Below are 23,918 nucleotides of genomic sequence, written 5' to 3'. Positions count from 1 at the left end.
CTTTCGGCTGGCTGACTGAACCTATTTTCCTCTTGGTCCACGTATTCACATTCGAGCCCCTCTATAAGGCGGCTTACTCGGATCGATTCGAAGATTGGGCTGTCGGGCATCAAGTTTGGCTGCGGGCTTGATGCAGCAGTAAACTTGCCCTCTGCAGGGCAATGTGACTTTGTTTTTCGCATGATTGGGAGGAATACAGATCATTCCCACTCACATATTAAGTGGCACTGTCTCTGTTTTGGTACGAGCCGTGGCCGTCCACTTTGATGTGGGTGACTGTTCAACCCATGATCAATACAAAAGAACGGGATCCTGATTGATCATTCGTGAATTGTGAGAGAAAAAGTATTCTGCCGAATACACATGAGACCAGACACAATGGCCTCTACAACACATACCTACGAAGACTACACCATCGGCTGGGTCTGCGCCCTTCCGAACGAGCAGGCAGCCGCAATGTTCATGCTCGATGAGAGACACGATGACCTCCCCAATCCATCAGGCGATCACAACGCATACACCCTCGGAAGCATCGGCAAACACAAGGTTGTCATTGCTGGCCTACCCAAGGGAAGATACGGCACCACCAGCTCAGCAACAGTCGCGACCCGAATGATATCCACGTTCCCAAACATCAAGTTTGGTTTGATGGTGGGCATCGGCGGAGGCATTCCCCAGAGAACCCGCCTCGGAGACGTAGTCATCAGCTGCCCGAGCGGCTCAGAGCCGGGCGTTGTCCAGTGGGACATGGGCAAAGCAGAAGACGGCGGCAACTTCAGGAGAACGGGATCGTTAGCTCCTCCGCCAACGTCTCTGCTCACAGCATTGGGAAAGTTTGAAGCTGATCAGATCACTTCGCGGGCAAAGATGCTCGGCTACCTGGATGATCTGAGGTGGATGCCCAACGTCCGGAAAAGCTTCTTGAAGTCGGACTCGCTCAAGGATGTTCTATATCAGCCGGGATACAGCCATGTTCAGGGTGACGACTGCACCCATTGCGATCCGAGTATGGTGGTTCAGAGAGAAGCGAGAGGGGACGATTTGATGATCCACTGCGGCCTCATTGCATCCGGCAACCAAGTCATCAAGGACGCAATCCTTCGAGACAGCCTCTATCGGAGGTTTGACGAGAAACTCTTGTGCGTCGAGATGGAAGCTGCAGGGTTGATGAACGATTTCCCCTGCATGGTCATCCGCGGGGTTTGCGACTATGCTGACTCGCACAAGAACAAAAAGTGGCAGGACTACGCCGCCGCAGTTGCGGCCGCCTGTGCAAAGGCGTATCTGACGGTCGTGCCGGTGGGCGAGGTTGATAAGCTTCAGCGAGTCCAGGGTGGGTTGACGTTTCGACAGACTGCCTGCAATAGATGTGCGCCCTTGCTAATCTTTGAAAGCAGTTTCAATTACCCCTGATGTTTTCAAGGGCGCAAAGAATCTTGTGACAGGTATCTGGCCAAAGCAAGGCATCTTTCCTGCATCTGGTACGTTTCCGTATACGTGCAAATTCTTCCTCATTGTTTATTGACTGTTTCATAGCTACGACAGGACCTTCTGATGGGGCAGAACCCGCCGATAAAGATGGAAAATCAGACAAGTCGGCATCACCAATCATTCAGTCGAGTCAGACAGACTCCGATGCCAAGCTCACAGAGCAGTCAGATGCAAAGCCAAGAGAATCTGGCCCCGGCAGTAACTCGCCTACGAAACCCGATCTGGAATCGTGGTTCCGAGATGCCTCGACGTCTCTAGCAAAGATGGTGCAAGAGGGACAGGTTGAGGCCGCAATTGCAAGTTTACTCATGGGCTTGAATCAACTTCAGATGGCTCAGAAAGGGAAAAGCACACCTCAAGTTGTAAATCCAATCAACAACCAACAAACACCTCCAATGTCACCGCGGGGAGGCAACCATCCGAGCACCGAATACAGCGGCTACGCGGAGGATCCTCATGGACTTGCATCAAGAAGGAGCAGCTACGCTCCGGCGCAGTCTGTTCCAGCATCTGGATACAGAAATGCCTCGACTCAGACATGGCCTCTGCAGGAAGTGCAGGAGGAGCCGAGAAATCCGCCTTTGGCGAGGAGCCAGACGTACCCCAGTGCTACGCGCGTCAACCATGCTGCCGTTCCTCTAGCGCCCGTCCAAGAACTTCCTCAAGCCTTTCCTCCATCGCCTTCTCAACCACCTCCGTATACCAAATATGGCAGTGGCGCGTATGATGGTGACTATGAGGCAGTGCAGAACAACTATTACCAAACGCATACACCACGACCTCCCGTCTTCCGAGGCCAGTCTGTTCCAGTGAGTGGCCTCGGGAACCATTACCAACAAGACCACAATGCTCGAACGAATGCGCGGGGACGCAGCTTAAACGAGGCAACGAATGGCTTTCGTCTCACATACACAAATGGCTACCTGAACTCGAACGACCCCCAGATGCATCCGAGCTACTCTGGGATGCCAAACAGCATGACCAACGCCCAGCAGCACATGAGTGGCAGTCTCTACCATGGGCAAGGACTTGGTCCTGTGGAATGGAACCATGGACACACTGTCCATAATCGAACGGTTCAAGGCCACAGTCAAGCCGCCTACCCTCAGTACCAGTACGCACCACATTCGGAGTACGACGCATGTGCTTGTGACGATTGCTACGATGACTACGCAGCATATTGAGCTAAGGTGTATAATACATTGTGATAGAATAAAAGCCGTACCACTAGATCTTCTATAGGACCATCATGGCATGCGTGACCTTTCTTGTCGTAACTTAGGTTGTTGATATGAGAAATGTTCACCTTTGTGTTTGTCACGTTCCTCACAACACAAGACGAAGTACTTACACTACCTTCCTCGATCCTTTTCACATACACAAATACCCGATATACATATTGCCTGCTCTCCATTTGCAGCAGCAAACGCGTCTTGGAATTTGACAGGTACCTACTCAGCATCCCTCGTATGTGCCATATCGTTGTATGTACACATTATCATCGGTTATTTGAAGGAGGGGCGAGATCTAAATCCAGATCATGCTCCTGAGTACTGCCTGGGTACATTCGAAGCCATGTGTACCTAATAGATACCCTCAACAACTCTCTAACGACCAATCCCGGAGTCTCTAGATACCTCTTCGTACCGTGGCTGATTCAAGGTTTGAGGTCCTTTAAGCTTAAGCTCACCAACAACGCTCGAGGTAAGCTTAACACACATAATGTACTTACCGAAAAAATGCCAGAAGCGTGTGCCAAACATCCATCGGTACATAGCCCACAAGAACTTTATCCAGGGAAGTTTAGGCTCATCGCTACTCGTGGCATGAGCCTCAAGCACTGTATGAGCTTTATAGCAATCAATGGATGGCATTTTCATACTCTGTTGGAGAGGTGTCGCGAGACTGTGGTTCGATTCTGCAGAGGCATAATAGCTGATCGAGTCCAAACCTTCTTGTAATTCAATAGTGGACTTGTAGAAGTTCGCAATCAATGAAGACAGCTTTGTACTGCCTTATTGCATGTACATGCTGTGGTGCTCAAATACCAGGTAGACTGTGGCGACCATACAAGCTAGGCAGGGAAACGTAGTCAGACAATTACTTCAGGTAAGGTAGGTAAAGAGCCTTGGAATATAGAGGCAGATCGCCAAGATTAGAAGGTAGAAGGTAGGCACGTCTCATCGGCAGTGGCTCCCAGTTCCCAGGACGCTCTTCCTTCATATGCGGCAAGGTTGGGCCAGCCCCAAAGTCCGGAGTCCGGGTCAGCATTAAATTCTGTTTGTATGGCAAGACATTATTCTGGTTTTAGCTTTATCAAGCTCACTGAACTGCCTTGAGCTCTAGATCGACTGAAGTTCTAGAATGTTATGGCTCTGGTAGTTGCTAACCCAGTTCATGATGGCCGATGAGCATATGCCGTTCATAGAAGGGGCTCGGACACTTGGTACGCCTCAGGCTATACCGCCGCCTCAAACCTTGTGACTGAAGTGATGAGTCGTCTCTGGTATAGCTTCTCTCAAACCCCCTGTACGGAATCCTATATAAAGAGGCCTTCTCCCCCGAACAACTACTGCCGCCACAATCCAATACAAAGACATCTTGATTAACAAGATTTATCCGACTCAGCAGACGTCTCCAAACCACTTTTAAAGCGACAATTTAACTCGGTTAACCACCAAGATGCCTGCTGAAATTCCCGGTTTCGAAACTACCAAGGACATGGTCCTTTGGGAAGTGAGGTCCCTGGTGGGCATAGACGCAGTGAAGGAGCTCCTGGACGATATCAACAACAGGAATGGGCTTCTCTGCAAGCAAGGAGCGACTGTCACTGAACAACGCATACACACGGTTATCCTGGGCAATACAGGGACAGGTAAGGCTCCAACTGCTGTTTGGCTCACATGGTGTTATCACAGTACTGATATTGTCGGGATAGGAAAAACCAGTGCTGGACAGCTGTTTGGGCAGTACATGCGCTACAACCACATGGTCGGTTCCGAAACCTACAAAGAGGTGACCGGATCGCAGCTCCTGCGCATAGGGTCCGAAAAGGTCGAGCAGCTGTTCCGCCCGCCTCCCGTCGGCCCGACAGCCAAGCGGCCCAGGCTTCTCGCCATCAACGATATGCGTCCCAAGCAGGATCTTCCCTTCGCCAACAATAATCCCGCCAATTTCACCCTCAGTCGGGGTTGCCTCCATAAGGGAGGCGTCCTATTCATCGATGACGCGGACCAGCTCGCGGGAACGCACGCTGGAAGAGACGGGCAACTCATCCTCCACATCCTCCAAGAAGCCATGGATCTCCTTCTTGGTGATTCGTTCATCGTTTTTGAAGGATTTGAAGAGAAGATGACGCCCCTTCTCGAGCAAAACCCGGGATTGAAAGCTCGGATTCCCCACATCGTCCGCCTGGAGGAATTCAGCGATTTCCAGATGCTCGGGATGCTCCTCGACCTGACGAGCGGTTCGAGGGAAAGATGACCGCTGAGGGCGGCCTGGATGGAGAATTTATGCAGGCAGCTGTTCGCCAACTAGGCCGAGGGCGAGGAAGGCAGGGATTCAGCAATGCGTATGCCGTCCGAGACTTGCTGGACGAAATGTCTAGACACCAGGCAAAGCGGCTCTGCACCAAGTACGGTCTCGCAAACATCCCCTCTGGCAGGAAGGTGCTATTCTACCTCACAAAGGAGGATATCCTTGGGCCTGACTCCGGCGTTGCTATCAATATCAGGGAGTTGCAAGCCGGGAATTCTCCTTCAGCCACTCTTGAGGGAATTGTTTAACTGACTGCGAATTCGGTGAGTGGTTGAGGATAAGGCTGTTTATTTGAGGATTGGATTTTTTTCTTTTTTTTTCATGTAATGTTTAATATGTTATGTCAAAGAACAGGTTGTCTACTCCTTGAAAAGTGTTGCTACCATTCTAGAACACATACTTGCGATACACCAAACCCATGTTCAAGATTCTTCCAGTCCACTGTCCAGCAATTACCTTATTGTATCACTACGGGCCAATCTAACATATTAGTTTTGGTATCTTGCTGGTAAATCATGTATCTTGACATCCGAGCGTCTACGTCGATAGAGAGAGAGACGGGGCATGATATTTATGAATACTGCTTGTTCAATAGGATCACTTGGACTATATGACGAATCCCACAAACGTGATTCTCTTTTGAAGGCCTCCAACGAAAGCACCAAGGAAAGACTATCCAGCAGTCTATGACCGAGTCAATGGTCTTGAGCAATCATCTTAACATATTACCTTGGTCTCATTTGCAACTAGCAAAGAGATTGCTTGCATATTAAATTCAGAATCATAACATTTAAACCAACTCAATAAACAAGCCACCCCCCTATCTGACAAAAGACGCGCATTTGCCCCAATATCTAGTCAGCGCGCAGGACAGAGAAAGAGTTGGGGGTAAAGACACCAGCTGGGTCAGCCACCTTCCTGGCTCTCTGCAGCTTCTTGTACTTTGCCTCATTCTCATAGTAGCAGGGCCAAACGCTGTGAAGGTTATAGTTGCCCCATGATCCCCAAAGGACGCGTCGATCTTGCGTGCTAAAGTACTTGTTCTCGCCAATGCCCTGCTCTTCGTTGACAGCTGCCCATGCCTCTGCCGCCTTTCTATTGCCGTTTCCAGGCACGTAGAAGTTGTCGAGAATCAAGACCACCGTGGAATCTCGCCACTAATTGGTTCATCAGCTGGTTGCATCACCCCTTTCCATATGGTGAGTACTTACACTGTATGCGCTTCTTCCATCATCGTTGACCCTGAAGCGAGAGTCCTTCCCGCCATAGGGTTGCACTTGAGCAGCGATGTAGTTTCCCGTAGACTTGACCACCTCGTCTACGCGTCCAGCCGTCCACTTCACCCAGCCATTCTTGCTCAGGTTCGTGGCTGTAGTTAGATATGTGCGTTTCACATAAGGAAGGTTGTATTCACGATCCTTTCGGAAGATCCACTCCGCTGTCAGTTGTGACATGGACCTGACTCTATCGTCGTTGACAACGGCACCTTCTTTGAGCTTGCCAAACCACGTCTCATCCGGTTTGTCGGTGGTGCTGAATGGCACCCACTGTGCGTAGATGACAATCAAAGGCAAGAGTGAGGCTCCATCCAGTCTGCAAAGCCCAGACCTTTGCTTGGTGAGTCGGTTCAGGTCGAAGATTCCGTCAAGAGGGTAGTCCTCACTAATCACTGTGATGCACAGATCGTAGTTGCGAGGGAAGCTTTCGTCATCGTTCATCTCAGCCAAGACCCGTAAGAGTTTTTGAAGAGCTTCTGGTGTGTAAGCGTGGAGGCCCTTGAGACCTCGGGAGCCCTGATAATCCGCATCTCGGTAGACTTTGAGAGTGATATGAGTCAGGACTCCCAGATTGCCAGGGCTGCCTCCAGTCCAGGCGAAGAACTCGTCAGGATGACTCGCTGAAGTGATTTTCCTCTCGGTGCCGTCGTGATCTATGAACTCAAGCTCAATGATGTGGTCTCCCAGCAATCCAAAGCTGCGGCCGAGTTGGCCATAGCCCCCAGTTTGAGCATGGCCACCGATGCACACAGACTGGCATTGCCCATGCGGCACGAATAGATGGTTCGCGCCCAAGAAAGAATTGAACTCGAGCAAGCTCCAGCTGACACTGGTTCGAACATGCGTCTCATCGCCTTGCTGTATGAGTGACAGATCTTCTCCTGGAACCTTGAAGGTGTTTCGAAGGTCTAGCTGAATATTGGATTGGCCTGTGGACGAGGCACCGCTATACTGATGTCCGCCACTGCGTATGGCTATAGCTTTGCAATTCTGCTTGGCGTACGCGATGACGGCTTTGATGTCCTTGGCGTTCACGGCACGAACGATATGGCCAGGATGCATGTCGTGATCGTTTTCATGGGTGGACGTGGCGTACTGTTGCCTCCATTGCTCATAGGTCGCAGTGCCAAATTCGCTTTGCTCACCTCTGACGCCAGGAATAGGTGCCATGATGCCGAATAGATTTGTATATCTTTCAACAAAAATTATGTTGGAGAGGTTCCAAGTTGCAGTAGCCGGTATCCTGGAGATTACAACCTGGAGTCGCATCTGCCGGACTCTATATGCTCGCAGTCTATGTCCTCCCTCTTTCTCTCACAAAAATGGCTCAACAGCAAAGCTTTCTTACAGTTGTCATATGATTGAACACGCCACAAACTCATAATTGATCATACCAAGTTTCTCACGCAACTTGTGATACAGAGATGCGTCAACCCGGACTGTAGCATCATCTGAGGCTCTGCCTAGTGATTGTACTACCAAACACAACCAGTCTCCAGCGTATCGGGTGTGGTCTTGGCATGTTTGTGTAGCCTCACTCTGACCTTCGTGGCTGTTTCCGGCAATGCGTGAACCGCGACAGCCTCATTCCCGCGTTCATGAGCGGCAGACTTGATCTTATACGAAAGCTTATCACTCTCTCCGTTGGTCACATGGAATGTCAGTATGGAGCCTTGCCATCATTGCCTCAGCATGTGTAGCTATCAGTTGCTCATGCCGGTGATGCGACTCCTTTCGCCCGACTATGAAGAGAGGCCCAGTGACATTCCGAGTTGGATGAAGATCGCGAGAGGAGTTGATTGGAAGGAACGTGACGGGATTGGGCAGCCAGGATGCAGCCAGGATGCAGCCTGACGACATCGAGGCAGAACCCACACGGCTCAACATGCATTTCAGCTGGCCATGGGACAGATGTGCAGTTCGGTGATACCTGATCAAGAGGGTCATTTGTCAGGATTTGGTTCTTCAGACCCAACAGTCAGGATTGCAGTCATCCCTCTTGCATATATCGTCGTCCTTTCGCGAAGCCACACGGCGAGAGTCAAGGCCCCTGCCACTTTCAGGATCAGCCGCATTCAAAACATGGCCAGATCATATGGGATAGCTTACACAAGATGACACCCAGAATCCTATGGTTGTCAAATGTATCGTTTGCTTGCCACCAGGCATTCTCCCCGTGATTCTGACCCATTTGTGGGGGAAATTGAATACTTTCAGCCGCGTCTGTACCTAACGCCCACTCTCGCCGCGTGCATGCTTCCTTCACCCCCGGTCCCTTGAAGCGGCTGATGAGCACCAAAGGTAGCCAACTGAAACGCTATTGGAACAAACAGAATGAATAAAATCCTCTTGTCTGATTCTCACGAATTACCGCCGCCAGTGGAAGTGCCAACAAACACCACAAGCACCGCAGCGTACGTGGCCGTGGATACCAGAGTATCGACATTGGAGACGCGGACGCCAAACGACAGAAGCAACGAGAATATAATGACAGCAACAGACACCGTCACCAGGCTTTTTGTCTGCGACGGATTGAGCGTCATGATGATCATGGGCGCGACAAGAAAGACGGGGCCGATAAAGGAGATGATGAACCGGGCGAGGCGGTCGACAAAGGGTGAGACTGAACGGGGAGGCTTCCCCTCGGGAAAGTCGCCTTCGCACTTCTCGATGCACTCTGACCGCGAGAAGGCCATGTTATCGGGGATGTACTTCATCAGAGACTCGCGAACGGGGTCGATGTTTGCGTTCACGTCCTGGCAGTATGCGTAATGTGTCTCGAATGGATCGTCAAAGTCCAGCTCGGCGTCGAAGAACCTCTGTAGCAGAAGCTTGCGATGCGGAATGCTCGTTTTGTCCACGCTCTTCATGTTCCTCAGAAATTGATAGTCGCGAATTGCCGTTGCTTTAGCCCCTGAGGATCAGCAGATTGATCCGCGGCATTTCCATTTGACAGGCGAATGCTCTTACCATAGTGTTTCAAGCCAACACGGAGCGCCTCCAGTGATTCGGCATCTGATACATGCTCGTGCTGGATGTGCCTCTTGAGTTGCACCAGCTTGAGCTGAAGTTCGACAATATTGAGACGCTGGAGAAACTCCAGACGGAGGAAATGAAAGTCCTCTTCCTCGTTGAGGGACCTGACAACATAGTCCAAAATCTTCGAGCCCTCTCCTTTGGCCTCCATGAGTTGCCACTGGGAGCCTAGACTCTGTATGGACACCAGCAACTCAACTCTTTGCCGTTTTCTCCTTGAGGACATGCCTCTTCTTTTCATAGAATTACATACAAGGCTCCGAGACCTGTCCCCCACCCGAGGGAGGGGTGTGGCTCTTCTCCTCGCCATCCTATGCGTCCGGGAGAAGCAAATCAGCAGCGCCCACGTCGAGCTGCATACATGCACTCTAGATATGCGCAACAACATCAACTCAGCAGCCTCCACGCATGTATATGAGAAGCGCCTCCCCTCGAACCCCGCTTTTTGCAGAGAAACAACACCCCCCAAACTTTCGACAAACGGCCATTGCCGCTGTGAGCACGTAAAGAGAGGATGAGTGCAGTGTCTTCATGCTCCGACTCGCGCGAGTTCCTGGGCGTCGTCAGAGATGCTCATTCGTTCAGATCGTCTTACCACAGACTCGCCCGCAAATGCCGTCGCAAGGCCTCCCCATCCATTCCGACTACGACAGCCCTCGTCTCGGCGGCTTTGACCTCAGCAGCGCCAGTTGTCAAGTTTGAGGCTCGCCGCGCTCACGTGTTGTTCGTGCCGGACATCGCAAAGCCTTCACGTTCCACCAGCACTCTTTCACATTCCGCTTCCGTGAGCCAGGCTTCACTTTTCGCGGCTGTTGGAGGCCAAGGGGATGCCCTTTTACCGACTCCTTCTCCGGAATCTGCGGCAGTCCGCACGCGTCCTCGCATTTCCATACGCACAACTTCCAACGATGAAGGTTTTCCTCATCAGTCTCCTGCTACCAAAGATTCACTCTGGATGAGCAGTACTGAAGAATCACTGGCTACTTCAACACTATCACCTGCGACGTCTGCATCGCCGACATCACCATGGCTTGAGGTCCCTATTTCACCCCACAGTCCTAGGCGAAATCGCTTCAGTCGAGGACATTCGCCTGTTGGTTCTCTCCGCAATGCATCCCAAGACTCACACGCTTCTCAAGCTTCTTGCAAAACCACAGGATCCCATGTGTCGAACAGATTTGAATATATTCTACAAGCCATGGGCAGCATGGTAGACGATCATGTCAGAAAGCTGCGAGGTCCATTTCTCTCCCCTGTTGGCAAGCCCTCGAGATTGCCAAGGGACCATTGTCGAGAGACTCTGATTGCCCTTCAACAGGAGATTCACGCCCTTCTCCAAAGGCAGGCTACGGATCCCGTAAATGGTGAGTGACTTCAGGCCTTCTATTCTAGAGCATTCCTGACACTAAACTGTCCTCTAGCTCTCCGCTATCGCTCGCTCTGGGAGCTGTATCATGAGATAAGGGAAAAGCTGGTCAGCTTTCAAAGCGACCTGGCAGCCGAAAGGATCAGCGACAACTATTGTCAAGAATTCTGTCAGAGCATTGAAGATTATAGAGGCCGACTGGCTTCTTTTGTGGTTAATACGTGGTGACTAGAGAGCGGGAGTTGAATAATAGACGTGAAATATGTTTTGATGTTGTAAGAGTTATGCCTGTCACACACCTGGCTGATGGGGTGAAATTGAAGTGATGCCTCGGGAACCGCAAAAAGCACTTGGTTTTCTTCAGAAGACCGGGATAATACTACCTAGTGCTTCCATGTATCTCGTGACGCAAAAACTAAATTCATGGAATACAAACATCATAAACCCTTCTGGTCCTTTCTCAGCTTCCAACAAGCTTCTTCATGCTTGGAGCCACTCCCTTCCAACGACTGCGCTATCATCAGACCTCATGAAGAGAAATAGGAACGAAGACCCATGATTCTCGCAAAAGCCCATTAACCATCAATATTGACCATCCAAAAAATCTACTTTGTCTTTTTGTTCACGCGATTACCCTCCGTTCAGCCCTACTGCGAATCATTGATGTCCTCACTGGGCGTCGCAAAGAACTTGAGAAGCAGCAAAAGCTTCACCTATAGTTAAACATGAGTATGCCTATAATCATCGAAGACACCGTATTCTTCATTCCACATATTAAGACCATGATAAATTACCCGCAGCAACTTCCACATCACAAGTGGCAAGAACACAAGGCTGCCCTTGGGTAACAACCGCGTCAGCGCTTTTGCACGCGCAGGCATAGTCCGTAGATGAGCAATCGGTAACAGATGTGACGGCAATCTGAAAGCAATCAAGTGCACAGTTGAGGAGGTAATCGAGAGTCTGGCTGCAGACGGTAGCGGCAAAGGTAGCGATGATGAGAGCCGTCTTCATCTTAGAAGACGGGGTGAGGGGGTGGACTTTGGGGGGTAACAGATGGTTGGATATGAGATTATGCGCTGGGGTTTAGGACTGTCGAGTGATCAACTTCACGGCTTATAGTCAGTCGATATTAGAGACCACGGAGTCAATCCGTTACGGTCTTACTGGTATCCGTGTTTCAGTCTTTTGGTGTTCCATATGGACCTTCACAAAGGTAGATTCTATCTGAGGTTGATGTAATAGAAGTCTTTCCTATTCTGTACAGAGGAGCATGCTGTAATCATCGACTTAACTACCTCACGTGTAAGGCAATCAGTTCCCTGGACTACTTTCTAACTACTAAAATTGGTGAGTGCAAGAATCGGTCCGTAAAGTCTACCCGATTCAGCCCTTTGACATATACATAAAGGAAGGGAAAAAATGCCCCTGATGGCATGATGCCGGATCATGAGTTGTATGAACGCCATTCTATAAGCCACTGTCATGCTGTGCTCGGAGATGAAGAGACTGATCGTCATGAACCTATTCTTTGCATTACACTAACTACGTTATTCGTGGCTTTCAAATAAAGATTTTTTTCGTAGGTTGCTTTTGGGAGCAATTGTGGATGGTATCTCATCGGTTGCTTTCAAAGTTAAGTCCGCATATTCCGGCTGGAGCTTCCGTTGACTCGACTCCAACAGAACAGTTAAGTGATCTCTCACGTCTAGATTACAAGTACTATTTAAACACTAGCGAATGATAATGGCAACAAAGATTTATAAGCCTTTGACTGGGGTATACGCATAAGGAGGCATTGATTCCATCATATGTCTAGTTGAAACTGCTTGCGGTCTCTTGAATTTTAGCCAGAATGTCGTGGTTTGAATCAAACTTTACGTATCTACGAGTAACAACTCTTTCGGAAACTGGATAATCCCTTCATTGTAACCACGTATATACATATTCGCCCAACACTGCTTGCTCGCGAGGGGGATATCTTGCCAATTGCTGTTACTTGTAGCCAAGCCAGACAGAGATACTCTCTCATTAACGGCTCAGGAAAGGCCAACCACCTCGTAGTTCCAGTTGCAAGTAGCGTTGGAACTCTGTTCTGCCACCTGCTTTGTTCCCGTGGCCGACGCCACCACAGAGCCAGCGCTATTGACAACTTGGATATACTGCCCACCTCCGACGCTCAATCCAGGAACAGCGCCATAGTGGAGCCCAGTAGAGCCCGCAAAGCTGCCGATGAGCTTGTTGTTACTGTACACCTTGATCGTGTATCCATCGGAAGGCAGTATGACAGCATAGTTGACCGTGTCCTGGCCCTGCTGGTAGTTTTGAATCGATGACGAACAGCTGGCGCTCTTCATCAACGTACGATACCACAATGAACCAACGGGAGCTGATCCTGGAGGCAGGATTTGGCTGTCGCTGGTTGCAGTGCCGCTTTTGTACGCCTTGATGAAAGGCGTCACCAGCTGCTGCCATCCAGTGTGGTCGAACCCGTTGGCATAATCGCCGATCGTCGAGCCTGCAATTTGTTCCGCGAAGAAGTTGCCAACATAATGACCCTCGCCGGCATCGTTCCAGGTGATGAGCTCCACAAGGTCGGGCTCCAATGCTAGAACTTGCTCAAAGCGTTGCGGTAGGTTGACTTCGCCAATGCGATACCAGTCTTGACCCGGGCCGAGGTACTTGAACTGGAAACTAGACACGGCTGTTGACCACATTAGTTGACTGCGATTATGTATGGTTTGAAACTGGGATGAGTGCTCACGCATCATGAATATCTTGTGGGCTGCTCGTGCCTGCTGAGCCAGATTCTGGTCCACGGCGTCTGACACGTTCGAGATGGTGGTACCTGGGTCGGGCCATGCCGACTCCCAGCTAAAGACTCCATCAACGGAGGGATAACTGGCAAAGAAATTGTTCGGCCAACCGCTCCAATCGCCAAAGTTCGGAACAAAGTACGGGTTGATGCCCTGGGAAACCAGAGGCTGTTGGAAGCCCGACTCCCAGTCAGAGTTCGCAATGAAGCCGCCATCGTATGTGCTGACAAAAGGACGACCGGCAATTGTATAGTATGACGGACGGGAAATGTAGTTGAGCAGGAAGGATGGGATTTGCGAGGGCGTGATGGTTCGCCAACTCATGTCGAATGAAATGAACAGCTTGAAGCCGTTCTGGTCCGCTGCGTCGAACAGATACTGGAGTGCATTCAGCGCCCAGGAGGACGTGATGTCGTGCGTGTTGAGCGCAAACGCATCGAAGCCGACTGCCTTTGCATCCTTGACGTCTTTGACTGCTTCATCTGAAGTTATGCTGCCAACCATGTAATGCGCGAATCTACAAACAGAAACTCAATGTCAGTATCCACCGCTCTGGCTGAGAAATTCGGTGATTGCACATACACTGCTCTCGGCACTGTAGTTGACGTTGGTCCGCTTGACACGGTGGACTTTGTAGAAGTTGATCCGGTCGTTGTCTGAGCTGATGAAGTAGTCGTTCTTGATGCAGGGACTGATGTAACCGAGCTGCCCGTTCCTTTGCTCACCTATAGGACAGTTAAGCAAGAAACAAATGACTTCGCGACAAGATTCATCACTTACCAGCGATGCAGTAGAGTAACCAGAAGGAACAGATGTCACGCAAATGCCAGCCACAGATCCGCCATTGACGAATGCTCCGGTAAGGCCAACCTCGCAGCAAAATCCGTTCCCGAAACTGCCCGTCCACAGCGACCATGCTGGACTTGCGCAAGTGGGTGCACCCTCAACACTTCCCCTACAATTGCTTGCTGTTCGAGAGAAGCCAACGTTAGCAACTGGCTGGTGTCATCGGACTTCAGAAACACTCACTCGTAGGGCAACAGGCAGTCACTTCTCCATTTCCTGTCGCTTGGCAATGTGAGGTTGGAGGGCAGCAGGATCCGTTTCCGCACGACTGGGTATCAGAAGGGCATGTTGATGACTGCAAGGACCAGCCCTGGCCGGCGACAGCCCGGCGTTGGAGAGGAGAGACGACGGCTGAGAGAGCCGGGGATGAAAGAGCCCCGGCAACGATGAGAGACACCAAAGCCCTCATGGTTGCTGGAGACGGCGGACAGCAATGCTGAGAAGATGCAGGTAGAAGGGCTCTCGATGGATTGCACCTTGAGTTGCATCGCCGTTTTCTTCGCAGACATCAAGGCATATATATATATATATATATATACACGTTCAACCGGAATCTATCCAAGTATTCGGGGATTCATTGTCCGAAGCATCCACTAACCTCGTTCTGCCCCTGCCGAGCGCATAAAGGAACAAAAGTGTCGATAGCCCTCTCAGCGCGCATCGTGATCGGAGCTACGAAGGATAAACTCTTAGCATCTTCTTCATTGGGAAAGTGGGAATATCTTCAGCAAAGGATGGGAGAAGTCACGACAGGCTCACCCCGCAATCCCGATCCTGCACGTGGACCCGAATCGGCCCGCCTTTTCGTCCGACTTTCTGGTGAGCTCCTTGGCTGTCTGCCTTTTGGCTCTTCCTCGTTTCTAGCATCGGATCACTTGTAGCATGACTGACAAGTGCCTATGCGAGATGTCGAGATTGCATGGAACACGCGGCTTCGAACTCGGAAAAGAACAAGCAGCTCTTCCATTTCTACAGGTTCATCTGTAAAGTGCCACAGCATAGATACCTTATTCTCGGACGGATGATGGCTTGTGGAGAAAGATCCTTGCATGACACTCTAAACCCTGGCAGATCCATTTACAGGCACCTTGGCATACGGAGAAGATGTACATACGGAGTTGGCATGCTGCAAAGCATCGTACTAGCTGGCTTCCAAGAGCATGTGTCTATGGGTTGACTCGGTTAGCGATCCCTAGAGCCCGGCTCATAAGCGACGGAAGCTGATAGAATCCTCTTCGACGAGCCATGTCCGCTTCTGTTCGCAGTCAATCGACCGAGGTTACAGTTGCGCTTGTTTGTGTGATGCTTTTTCCATGCGGAAACCTCTGCAGAAACGTAGTAAGTTGGCGTAATATTCCAGGCCTAAACGTAAAGCCATGGGGAGGAAAATCAACCGTGTCTCTGGAGGCAAACTACCAATCAGCCCTGATCAATGAGATTCCCCTTCACATTCATAGATCGTAGCGATCGTCTGAGTTTCCACACTTATATAGGCAAGGATGACTCTATATCGCTCTCACGAAGACCCCGAGACTACAGTGTTCTTGTATTAGCAGGCTCTCTCTAGAGTAAGGTAGGAAGCGGGAAAACGCGTAACCCAAGGCCTAGAATGTCTGCAAATAAGGCAGAACTAACCTGTGACGGGACGTGATTTGCTTAGTGGAGGAATTAGAGGTGTAGACTTACAGATCTAGAAGTTTTCTTTTTAGAAAGAAAGTGACACTCACACACATCTAGGCTAAAGCGGCAAGTCGATACATTCAGCTAAGAGCAATGTCTGCCAAGCTGAGGAAATCAGGACTGCCTTAATACTTGCTGCCCTCTTGAGTCATGCTAAGATCCGCTGAGATAGCAGGACATTGATTGCATGCTGTTTGAATGAGGAGATTACCAGGATGCTTGGGAAGAAACAATGCCTCTTTAAGACCGCAAACAATTGATAGCTTTCGTCGCCGGAACTCTGTCCAACTCAACCTAGCCGATTCTTCCCCTAAACCAATAGTTGAATCCTCTGTACGCAGCACCCAGCCGCAAAGAAGCGTCTATAGTCCCCTTCTCAGCTCCAGAGGAACCATGAAGTCATTGGTTCTCGTCCGGGTCTTTGCAGGGTAGCGAGTACGCGACGCCGTACTTGCCAGTGACCCGAAAGGGACCTCTCCGCATTCTGAATCGACGAACCACAGCGCTGCAAACGCCCGATTTGCCACTCAGCTCCAGCGGTCCAGCCGCCTGCAGCCGCTGTATTGTCCACTGTAGCTTATCGATACTGAGCGAGGTACCAGCGGCGTACCGGTACTGCGGCGGCATGGTAGCGGATACCTGGCGGTACTCCGACGTTCCGGGATCGCGCCTCGATCCGGGGATCCGCATGCCGATCGTCCAACGTCGAATGAAGCAGGTTTCACTTCCACCTCCTTCCATTGCTTGCTTCTGTGCATCATCAACTTTTCTCCCCTCAATGGGCCGCGAATCCCGTCCACGATCCGTCTGGGATGGCTTCAGCAGCTCGCCAGCTAACATTCCCTACACTCAGCTGCCCTCTCGCCGTCTGAATCATCACTAGATCTGCCTGCAGTCCATCGCAATTGGCCTCGTCGCGGCGCTGTGCTTCCCCAGGGTGGAGCGGTGAAACAACGCTCACGTCGCCATCAAACGCCATGTCTGAACAGGATCTGGCCGGCGCCGCGGTTGGCAGCCCAAACAGCGCCGACAGCGTGCATCGACAGGCTGCCATCCTCGACCGCCATCTTCCCGAGGGCTACTCGGCCGATGCAGAGGTCAGCCTGGCCAACGGGCCCGTCGAGGTCCCGGTAGAGCCCATTGTCGCTTCTGCATCGGCGAGCCAACGCGGTGCCTTTGATTCTCCTGCAGCAGCAGCCTCTACGACAGAGCTGGGAGGCTCCAACAGCAACGCCAATGGGAACAATGAGAGCAGCGATGCAACGCCGACGCTCGAGACGCTCGAGTCCTCGCTCAAGCTCCAGGGCGGCGACATCCATCGCGACATGTTCAAGATCAAGGCCAAAGCCGGCTCCCTCCGCCGATCCAATACGTTCTCACACCACCGCTTGCCCGACCTGAGCCCGACAGGCGAGTTGACGCACTCCGAGCAGCTCGAGCCCGGTGGCTTTAGGCGGCAGCACCTGCGTCGCCGAGCTCGCCAGAGGCAGCACAGCGGGATGATCGTGGCCAACACCTTTGTTGACTTCCTCGACCTCTACGGCAGCTTTGCCGGCGAAGCGCTCGACGACACGGACGACGAAGATGAATCTGCCGTCTCCGAGGAGGCGGAAGAAGCCCCTGACGAGCGGCGGCCGCTGCTTGGGCGACCGAGGGCCGATCGCCGGAGAAGCTCCCGACGTCTCGGCCGCCCGGGTGACGCGAGCACAGTCAAGACCTTCTTCACGCTGCTCAAGGCTTTCATCGGCACGGGCATCTTGTTTCTGCCCAAGGCGTTTCGCAACGGAGGTATCCTCTTTTCTTCGTTGGCGCTCATCACCGTATCGCTGGTCAATTGCTTCTGCTTCCGCCTACTCCTTGACTGCCGCCACAAGTACGGTGGTGGCTATGGAGACATTGGCGAAGCTGTCGTCGGGTCCCGTTTCCGGAGCTTGATTCTTGCGTCGATTGCCATTTCTCAGCTTGGGTTCGTGTGCTCAGGCATCATCTTCACTGCCGAGAATCTCTTCTCCTTCCTTGACGCCGTCACTCACGGCCTCGGTCATTTTGGGGTGTCGGGTCTAATTGCGCTTCAGTTCCTCCCTCTCATCCCACTAGCCTGGATTCGCAACATCTCCAAGCTGGGCCCCGTTGCTCTGGTGGCAGATGCCTTCATCCTCATTGGACTCGTGTATATCTGGTACTACGACATTGGAAGTCTGGTCCGGCGCGGCATGGAGCCGAGCGTCAAGCTCTTCAACCCTTCCGACTTTCCCCTGACTCTGGGCTCGGCCATCTTTACGTTTGAAGGCATTGGCCTGATCCTGCCGATCCAGTCGAGTATGAAGAAGCCCCACCACTTCAAGGGCCTTCTCTACTTTGTCATGCTCCTCATCACGGCCATTTTCACATCAGTTGGCGCACTCTGCTACGCGACGTTTGGCGAACACACCAAGATCCAGATCATCTCCAACTTTCCACAGGACTCCCCTTTCGTCAACGCCGTTCAGTTTCTCTACTCGCTGGCCGTGCTGGCAGGCGAGCCCGTTCAGCTGTTCCCCGCGATCCGTATCCTGGAGACGTCCATATTCGGAGAACGCGCCACTGGCAAGAAGAGCGCGGCAATCAAGTGGAAGAAGAACGGCCTCCGGGCCTTGACCATCGCCGCATGCATCGGCGTGGCGGTGGTGGGAGCAAGCGACTTGGATAAGTTTGTGGCGCTGACGGGGTCCTTTGCCTGCATTCCTTTGGTCTACATGTATCCGGCATTTCTGCATTTCAAGGGCGTTGCTGAAAGCAAGTGGGACAAGGGCTTAGACATTGTGACGATGGTGGTGGGAGCAGTTGCCATGTTCTATACGACGTCCGTCATTGTATTACAATGGATCAAAGGCTGACGATGTCGGCGTCTAGACGGATTGACAGATGTACGTGTACGATGAGGTGGACATGTGTCGGGCTTTGACTTGCTTGTTCCTGAGCGGTAAAACATGAGTGTAGCTTGTTGTTTGTTGCTTGTATCAGTACTATAGCGATCAATATAGGATACTGAGATCCATAAAGGGAAATCCCCTGTTGGTATTCATGTGAAAGAAGGCAAGTAGCCTCTATTGTGTCAGTCCTGCGGAACGATTTAACAGTTGGCAGAATTTATGGCGTCACGGATCGGGTAAACCCATCTAAAGCATGGTGATGTTTGTTTGATATTCTCGTTGGAAGCTTCTTTTTATCTTGTTTTTTTCAATAGTTTTTGTAGTCACAATACATCGTGTTCTTCTTCCTCATCTTCAGTCTGGAACTCAGGGGCGTGTCTATGAGATCCCTGTGTGTTCCTAACATGCCGAGCCCAAGTACCTGAGTCCCCTGAGACTAGAAGTTAAGTAGACTCTAGAGGCATTGCGAGTAATCTGATAATTCAAGGGTTAGCATCCATCTCGAAACCCTTCCATCAGGCATGGGGATACAAACAGTCATTGCCATACTGGCACGTAGTGCCCGCCGTGCAAGTCTTGCAGCCCGTATATCCAATACCGCCGCACTGACCCCAGTGAGTCTGCGTGCAGCTCGGACTGCTCGAAGTCGTCGAGCTCCTCCTGGTCGTCGAAAAGGTGGTGCTGGAAGCCGGCGGCGGAGGAGGAGGCGTACCACCACCAGTCGAGTTGGTAGTCGACCCAATGTCTCCCCAGCGAATATTCGAAAAGACAACGTGCGTGTCCGGGTTGTTGGCCAAAATGTTGGAGGGGTTGCCCTCGGTGCTGCTGCAGGGGCCGGCGCTGCCGCTGTCGAGCCAGTTCATGTACTGGCTGTTGTCGTTCCAGATGCTCAAGACGAGCACCATGCCGCTGCTCAGGGCCTTGCCCATGGTGGCGAGGCCGCCGTAGGCCGAGGCGGACGGGCACGACGAGATGGTGTCGCCCCCGGGCTCGGCGCTGGGGATGTCGACGCCGTTCTGGCGGTACTTGCGGGTGATGCTCACGAGGTTGCCCGATGGGGAGCCGTTGTCCGTGTTGAACTGCGTGATGATGGTGAAGGGCTTGGAGGTGTCGACGGTATCTCCGGGGCCGTAGTAGCTGGGTCAGAGAGTGTCAGTCTGGCTTTGATGCTCGTTGTCGTTTTTGTCTTTGCGGGTACAGGAGACGCAAACCCCCCCCTGAGAGAGCGCCAGGAGAAGGGAGAAAAGGGGCATGAAGACTCACTTGGGGTAGCCGCTGCCATAGGGGTTGAAGCCGCAGCCGGCAGAGTCGCAGGCCGTGGCCGTGCAGGAGTGGGGAGTCAAGGCGTTGGCCCTCGAGTTGCCCTCGAGGATGTCCATCTCGTTGCAGCAGTAGCCCTGGTGGCTAGTGTTGAGGGTGCCGTTCCTCCACGTCTGGACGGGGCACTGGGCATCGCAGTAGCCGCTGCCGTAGTTGGCGCCGGCCGTGTTGTACTGGTTGGCGCCCCCCGTCTCGTCCATCTCGGACAGGTAGAGCGAGCCGTTCTCTCCGCACGGCAGAGCCGAGAGGTCGACGTCGAAGCTCAGCTCCTGGCCGTTGAGCTTCAACATGACATACTCGCCGTCAGAGTCCAGGAGATAGAGTCGAGGAGAGACGCTGCTGTATCCGCCGGAGCTGCTGGGCATGTACTGGTTCATGGTGATGGAAGCGCCCGACGTCTGCACTCCCGAAGCGGCGTAGTCGACGCCCTCGATGAAGCAGTTCTTGCCGCACGTCGCCTCGTCGGGGCACAGGGTAGTGTTGACCCCGCCGTTGACGGTGCACGAGTTGTAGTTTGCGTCGTGCATCCAGCGGTAGTTCCAGTCGAGCACCACGGAGGTGTCCTGGGCCACGCATCCCCCGGACTTTGTACACTTGTAGGTTGTCAGCTTGGGATGGACCTCGGGGGTGCTGGTGCCCGGTTGCTGGGCTGCGACGAGCCGGGCAATGGCCAGGATTGCCGCGGTCAACGGCAGTGTACTGGAGGGCGCCATCTTTTTGAAGAAAACTGTATGTGCTGAGGAAAGGGGGGAGTGTTGGCGAGCGATCTGATGACGACAAGACGAAGTTGCAGTCCTGCTCTTTTAAAGTTGGACTTACACATAGCATACGTCTACCTTGATACGGCAACCCATTTTGTCAGTTTGAATCGAAAAGATGCCGACTTCCGTTGTTCTGTTAGGCTATGAGACATTGGAAATAGCCTCCAGGACCCGATAGGTTGGCTTGAGATATCTGGTCAGAGCCATGCTTTTTGCCGTCATCTACAGTCCTGATGCTACCGTCGTATCGTCCTGCAAGGGGAGTATGGGAAAATGAAAAAGGGATGAGACAGAGACCTGGCTTCCTTCTACTAGCTGCTCTTTCGAGCCGTTATACTGTCTCATATCTTGTGCCCCCATCCATAGTACTTTTTAGCAAAATCTCGGCAAAACTCATACTGTATCATCGTTCGAATTAACGGATAATTGGGAAAAAAAAAAAAGAAAACGACAAGGACAGATGTCAGGTTTTCCTAGGCTTATTGTATACAGTCATTTAGCCTGATTGGTCAGGCTCTTTACAATGATGCATACGGGGAAATGGTTTATATGCAATCATATTGGTCTTCCCCTGGCTAGATAGTCCTTCATTTCCTGATTCGATCCTGATTCGATACCAACTGGTTTACGAACCGGCGATGTGCCTCTCGGTTCACTACAACCGCAGCCTGAGGAGCGGTGATCATGGGATCTGCAGCATCACTTTCTATCATGAAATGTGTCCATGTCTACATCTCTAGACACATTATATGGCTCACCTAACCAGTGCCTTTGATCCAGGCAACAATCAAACTGTCGTAGCTTGCCAATTTCATCGGTCGAACCGACCTGGGTCGACGAAGCTGTTTATGAGGGCATGAAACAAGAGCAACTCAACGTGCGCGCATATATACCATAACATATGTCTAGTTTTCTGCTCACGCATAGCAGTCGTACATTTATCAACCTTGGCAGTCAATAATCTGCTCAGCTTTCAGAGAGATCAATACGCCTTCGCGACGGAAACGCTCCCGCAGAGACCATATTTTCACCGGGGCAACTACCCAGATCTTCATGGTAGTTCGCCAATGTAAGACACTTAACAAGTGGCTCAAGACCGCATGAGCTTCCAAGTGGGATCCCACCTCTGGCCTCTTGTGATTTTGGAAAAAAAAATCAAGATGCCTCGATGAGCTGTATTGAATAAGGCCGTGTGGACCTAAGTACGCTAGGGCTGGCTCTTCCTCTCTTCCTTTCCCTGACATCTTTCCTCTTTCTTCTTCTTACCAGTTATGACAGGACTATGGACTTAACTGCAAGGAGACTACTCTGTTTACAGTGTGGGACGCAGGCATTTCCTCTTAACAATAACCTGTACAGAAAGGCCTATGGGTAGTATACTTCATTCTCTTCCAATGTTATAAAGACGTCGCTGATAGGCACAATCAGAACCCAGCGCATGTGCTCTCTTTTGGGGGAAAAGGCGAACCAGTACCCTCTCATATGTTCTTGGCTTAGCTATAGATGGCCCCAGCATGATCGCGTACACTACCTGGTTCAAGACCTCCTCACAGCTCCCGAGGTGGGATCGTATGTATTTGAGTGTAATTCACGTCAAGAGGCTCCCATGGCGATGCAGTCGACGGGTGCTCGCTCCGGCCACTCCATCTCCGCCGGGCGCTCGGATCGAACCAACGCCCTAGTGCCGTTCCCTGGCTGTACAAATCCCAAAGGCAGGCTCAAGTGATTGAGGCTGAGCATAGAGCTCTCGATTCGCAGTAGGTCACGAAGAGGACGTCTACAACAAGCTTGCATGGGAAACTTGTAAATGAACACTTATCATGCTCTCGGGGGGACTGTACATGCTACCAACATCGCAGGATGCCACGTAGCGTTGGAGGCGTTCGTTATCCGGGTAGTGAGTGGTTATCCGAACCAAGGCAGAGGCCCAGCTGTGATAACGTTGCTGACCATCAACAAGGTACAATCCGTGCATCTAGCTAACTAGCGCCATCTACTACATCCTTGACTTAGGGCTGACTGAAGCCTGATGAAGGAGTGACTACGGCCCGAAAGGAGAGGAGATTGGCGCTGCGGGCCGATCCAGGAGATCCAACCCCACGATTTCTGAACATAGATGGCGGAGGTTGGTCCGCCCAACTGCAGAGCGGGGAGGTATGTAATATTGATTGAGGTTTGACCATGATGATGCCAGCTTAAAGAAGAAGCATGGCCCTCCTGAGAGCCGCGCTCAACTCTTGCGTATGCATGCTTCTTCCGCAATGATGGATGTTTCCGTCATGCCTGCAACGGCGCCGCAGCCTCACAATGACAAGGAAACGGCGACAAATCTGCAGTCAGTTTTGCAGCGCCTAGCCTCTAACGGATGGATGATGCGGCCATCGTCACAAGCCTAACTCCTGTCTCGCGTGCAACAAGTCGGAGGAGGTTGTCACCCCGCTCATAATTCGGTTGTGGTGCATCGTCAGGCACATACGACCATAGGTAGTGGAAAATTCCGGGTCCCGTCTGCTCCCCCATAGACAAGCCACTAACCGGCAGATTAGTAGTCAGGTGGATGACCACTGGCGAACACCGGCTGTTGTATGTTTTTCTTTTTTGCCTTCTTTGCTTCTTCATTCAGGTCTCGAGGTCGTTGAAATACTGTTTCTCCCATGATGCATGGACTTGGTGGTGGTTGGCGTCATGGGGCTTCGAGATCCGGCCCCCTTTTTCCTACTGCAAAGTGGACGAGTTCTTAGCCACTTTAGGCAACGCAAAATTTCAACCTCTATGGGCTTTTGTGCCTTTTCCCTTTTGGTAACGCCTGAGGCTTTCCTCATTTGTTGGCTTCCTTGACTGGTCATAGAATGTCTTTACTGGTGATGGAATGCAAA

The 23,918-nt window shown here is 51.7% G+C and overlaps 10 protein-coding genes across 10 annotated transcripts; 4 read left to right on the top strand and 6 right to left on the bottom strand.

Moving 5' to 3' along the window:
- Positions 1–378: 378 nt before the first annotated feature.
- On the top strand, positions 379–2,675 carry CCMA1212_005159 (uncharacterized protein; the record flags this gene model as incomplete). The annotated part of the gene is made up of 3 exons (XM_073702435.1): positions 379–1,333; positions 1,398–1,481; positions 1,537–2,675. The coding sequence occupies 3 exons, from the start codon at positions 379–381 to the stop codon at positions 2,673–2,675; spliced, it is 2,178 nt and encodes a 725-aa protein (XP_073559184.1).
- Positions 2,676–4,173: 1,498 nt separating this feature from the next.
- On the top strand, positions 4,174–5,276 carry CCMA1212_005158 (Protein CbbX; the record flags this gene model as incomplete). Its single annotated transcript, XM_073702434.1, has 3 exons — positions 4,174–4,366; positions 4,430–4,957; positions 5,029–5,276. 3 exons carry the CDS (start codon positions 4,174–4,176, stop codon positions 5,274–5,276), a joined length of 969 nt encoding a protein of 322 aa, XP_073559185.1.
- A 606-nt stretch (positions 5,277–5,882) lies between these two features.
- Positions 5,883–7,475, bottom strand: CCMA1212_005157 (uncharacterized protein; the record flags this gene model as incomplete). Its single annotated transcript, XM_073702433.1, has 2 exons — positions 5,883–6,185; positions 6,240–7,475. The coding sequence occupies 2 exons, from the start codon at positions 7,473–7,475 to the stop codon at positions 5,883–5,885; spliced, it is 1,539 nt and encodes a 512-aa protein (XP_073559182.1).
- Positions 7,476–8,665: 1,190 nt separating this feature from the next.
- On the bottom strand, positions 8,666–9,492 carry CCMA1212_005156 (uncharacterized protein; the record flags this gene model as incomplete). The annotated part of the gene is made up of 2 exons (XM_073702432.1): positions 8,666–9,210; positions 9,276–9,492. The coding sequence occupies 2 exons, from the start codon at positions 9,490–9,492 to the stop codon at positions 8,666–8,668; spliced, it is 762 nt and encodes a 253-aa protein (XP_073559183.1).
- Positions 9,493–9,855: 363 nt separating this feature from the next.
- On the top strand, positions 9,856–10,935 carry CCMA1212_005155 (uncharacterized protein; the record flags this gene model as incomplete). Its single annotated transcript, XM_073702431.1, has 2 exons — positions 9,856–10,705; positions 10,763–10,935. The coding sequence occupies 2 exons, from the start codon at positions 9,856–9,858 to the stop codon at positions 10,933–10,935; spliced, it is 1,023 nt and encodes a 340-aa protein (XP_073559181.1).
- A 546-nt stretch (positions 10,936–11,481) lies between these two features.
- CCMA1212_005154 (uncharacterized protein) lies at positions 11,482–11,721 on the bottom strand (the record flags this gene model as incomplete). Its single annotated transcript, XM_073702430.1, has 1 exon — positions 11,482–11,721. One exon carries the CDS (start codon positions 11,719–11,721, stop codon positions 11,482–11,484), a length of 240 nt encoding a protein of 79 aa, XP_073558681.1.
- A 1,025-nt stretch (positions 11,722–12,746) lies between these two features.
- CCMA1212_005153 (Glucan endo-1,3-alpha-glucosidase agn1) lies at positions 12,747–14,778 on the bottom strand (the record flags this gene model as incomplete). The annotated part of the gene is made up of 5 exons (XM_073702429.1): positions 12,747–13,411; positions 13,472–14,040; positions 14,106–14,248; positions 14,304–14,491; positions 14,553–14,778. 5 exons carry the CDS (start codon positions 14,776–14,778, stop codon positions 12,747–12,749), a joined length of 1,791 nt encoding a protein of 596 aa, XP_073559179.1.
- A 1,670-nt stretch (positions 14,779–16,448) lies between these two features.
- CCMA1212_005152 (uncharacterized protein) lies at positions 16,449–16,889 on the bottom strand (the record flags this gene model as incomplete). The annotated part of the gene is made up of 1 exon (XM_073702428.1): positions 16,449–16,889. The coding sequence occupies one exon, from the start codon at positions 16,887–16,889 to the stop codon at positions 16,449–16,451; it is 441 nt and encodes a 146-aa protein (XP_073559180.1).
- Positions 16,890–17,026: 137 nt separating this feature from the next.
- On the top strand, positions 17,027–18,925 carry CCMA1212_005151 (Vacuolar amino acid transporter 3; the record flags this gene model as incomplete). The annotated part of the gene is made up of 1 exon (XM_073702427.1): positions 17,027–18,925. One exon carries the CDS (start codon positions 17,027–17,029, stop codon positions 18,923–18,925), a length of 1,899 nt encoding a protein of 632 aa, XP_073559177.1.
- A 490-nt stretch (positions 18,926–19,415) lies between these two features.
- CCMA1212_005150 (Endoglucanase EG-1) lies at positions 19,416–20,994 on the bottom strand (the record flags this gene model as incomplete). The annotated part of the gene is made up of 3 exons (XM_073702426.1): positions 19,416–19,435; positions 19,497–20,098; positions 20,225–20,994. 3 exons carry the CDS (start codon positions 20,992–20,994, stop codon positions 19,416–19,418), a joined length of 1,392 nt encoding a protein of 463 aa, XP_073559178.1.
- Between the last annotated feature and the right edge of the window lie 2,924 nt (positions 20,995–23,918).

The sequence above is a fragment of the Trichoderma ghanense genome (genome assembly GCF_004382785.1).
Source record: "Trichoderma ghanense strain CCMA-1212 chromosome Unknown scaffold_5, whole genome shotgun sequence".
Classification (NCBI taxonomy): domain Eukaryota; kingdom Fungi; phylum Ascomycota; class Sordariomycetes; order Hypocreales; family Hypocreaceae; genus Trichoderma; species Trichoderma ghanense.
This window is presented reverse-complemented; position numbering and strand designations above follow the sequence as displayed.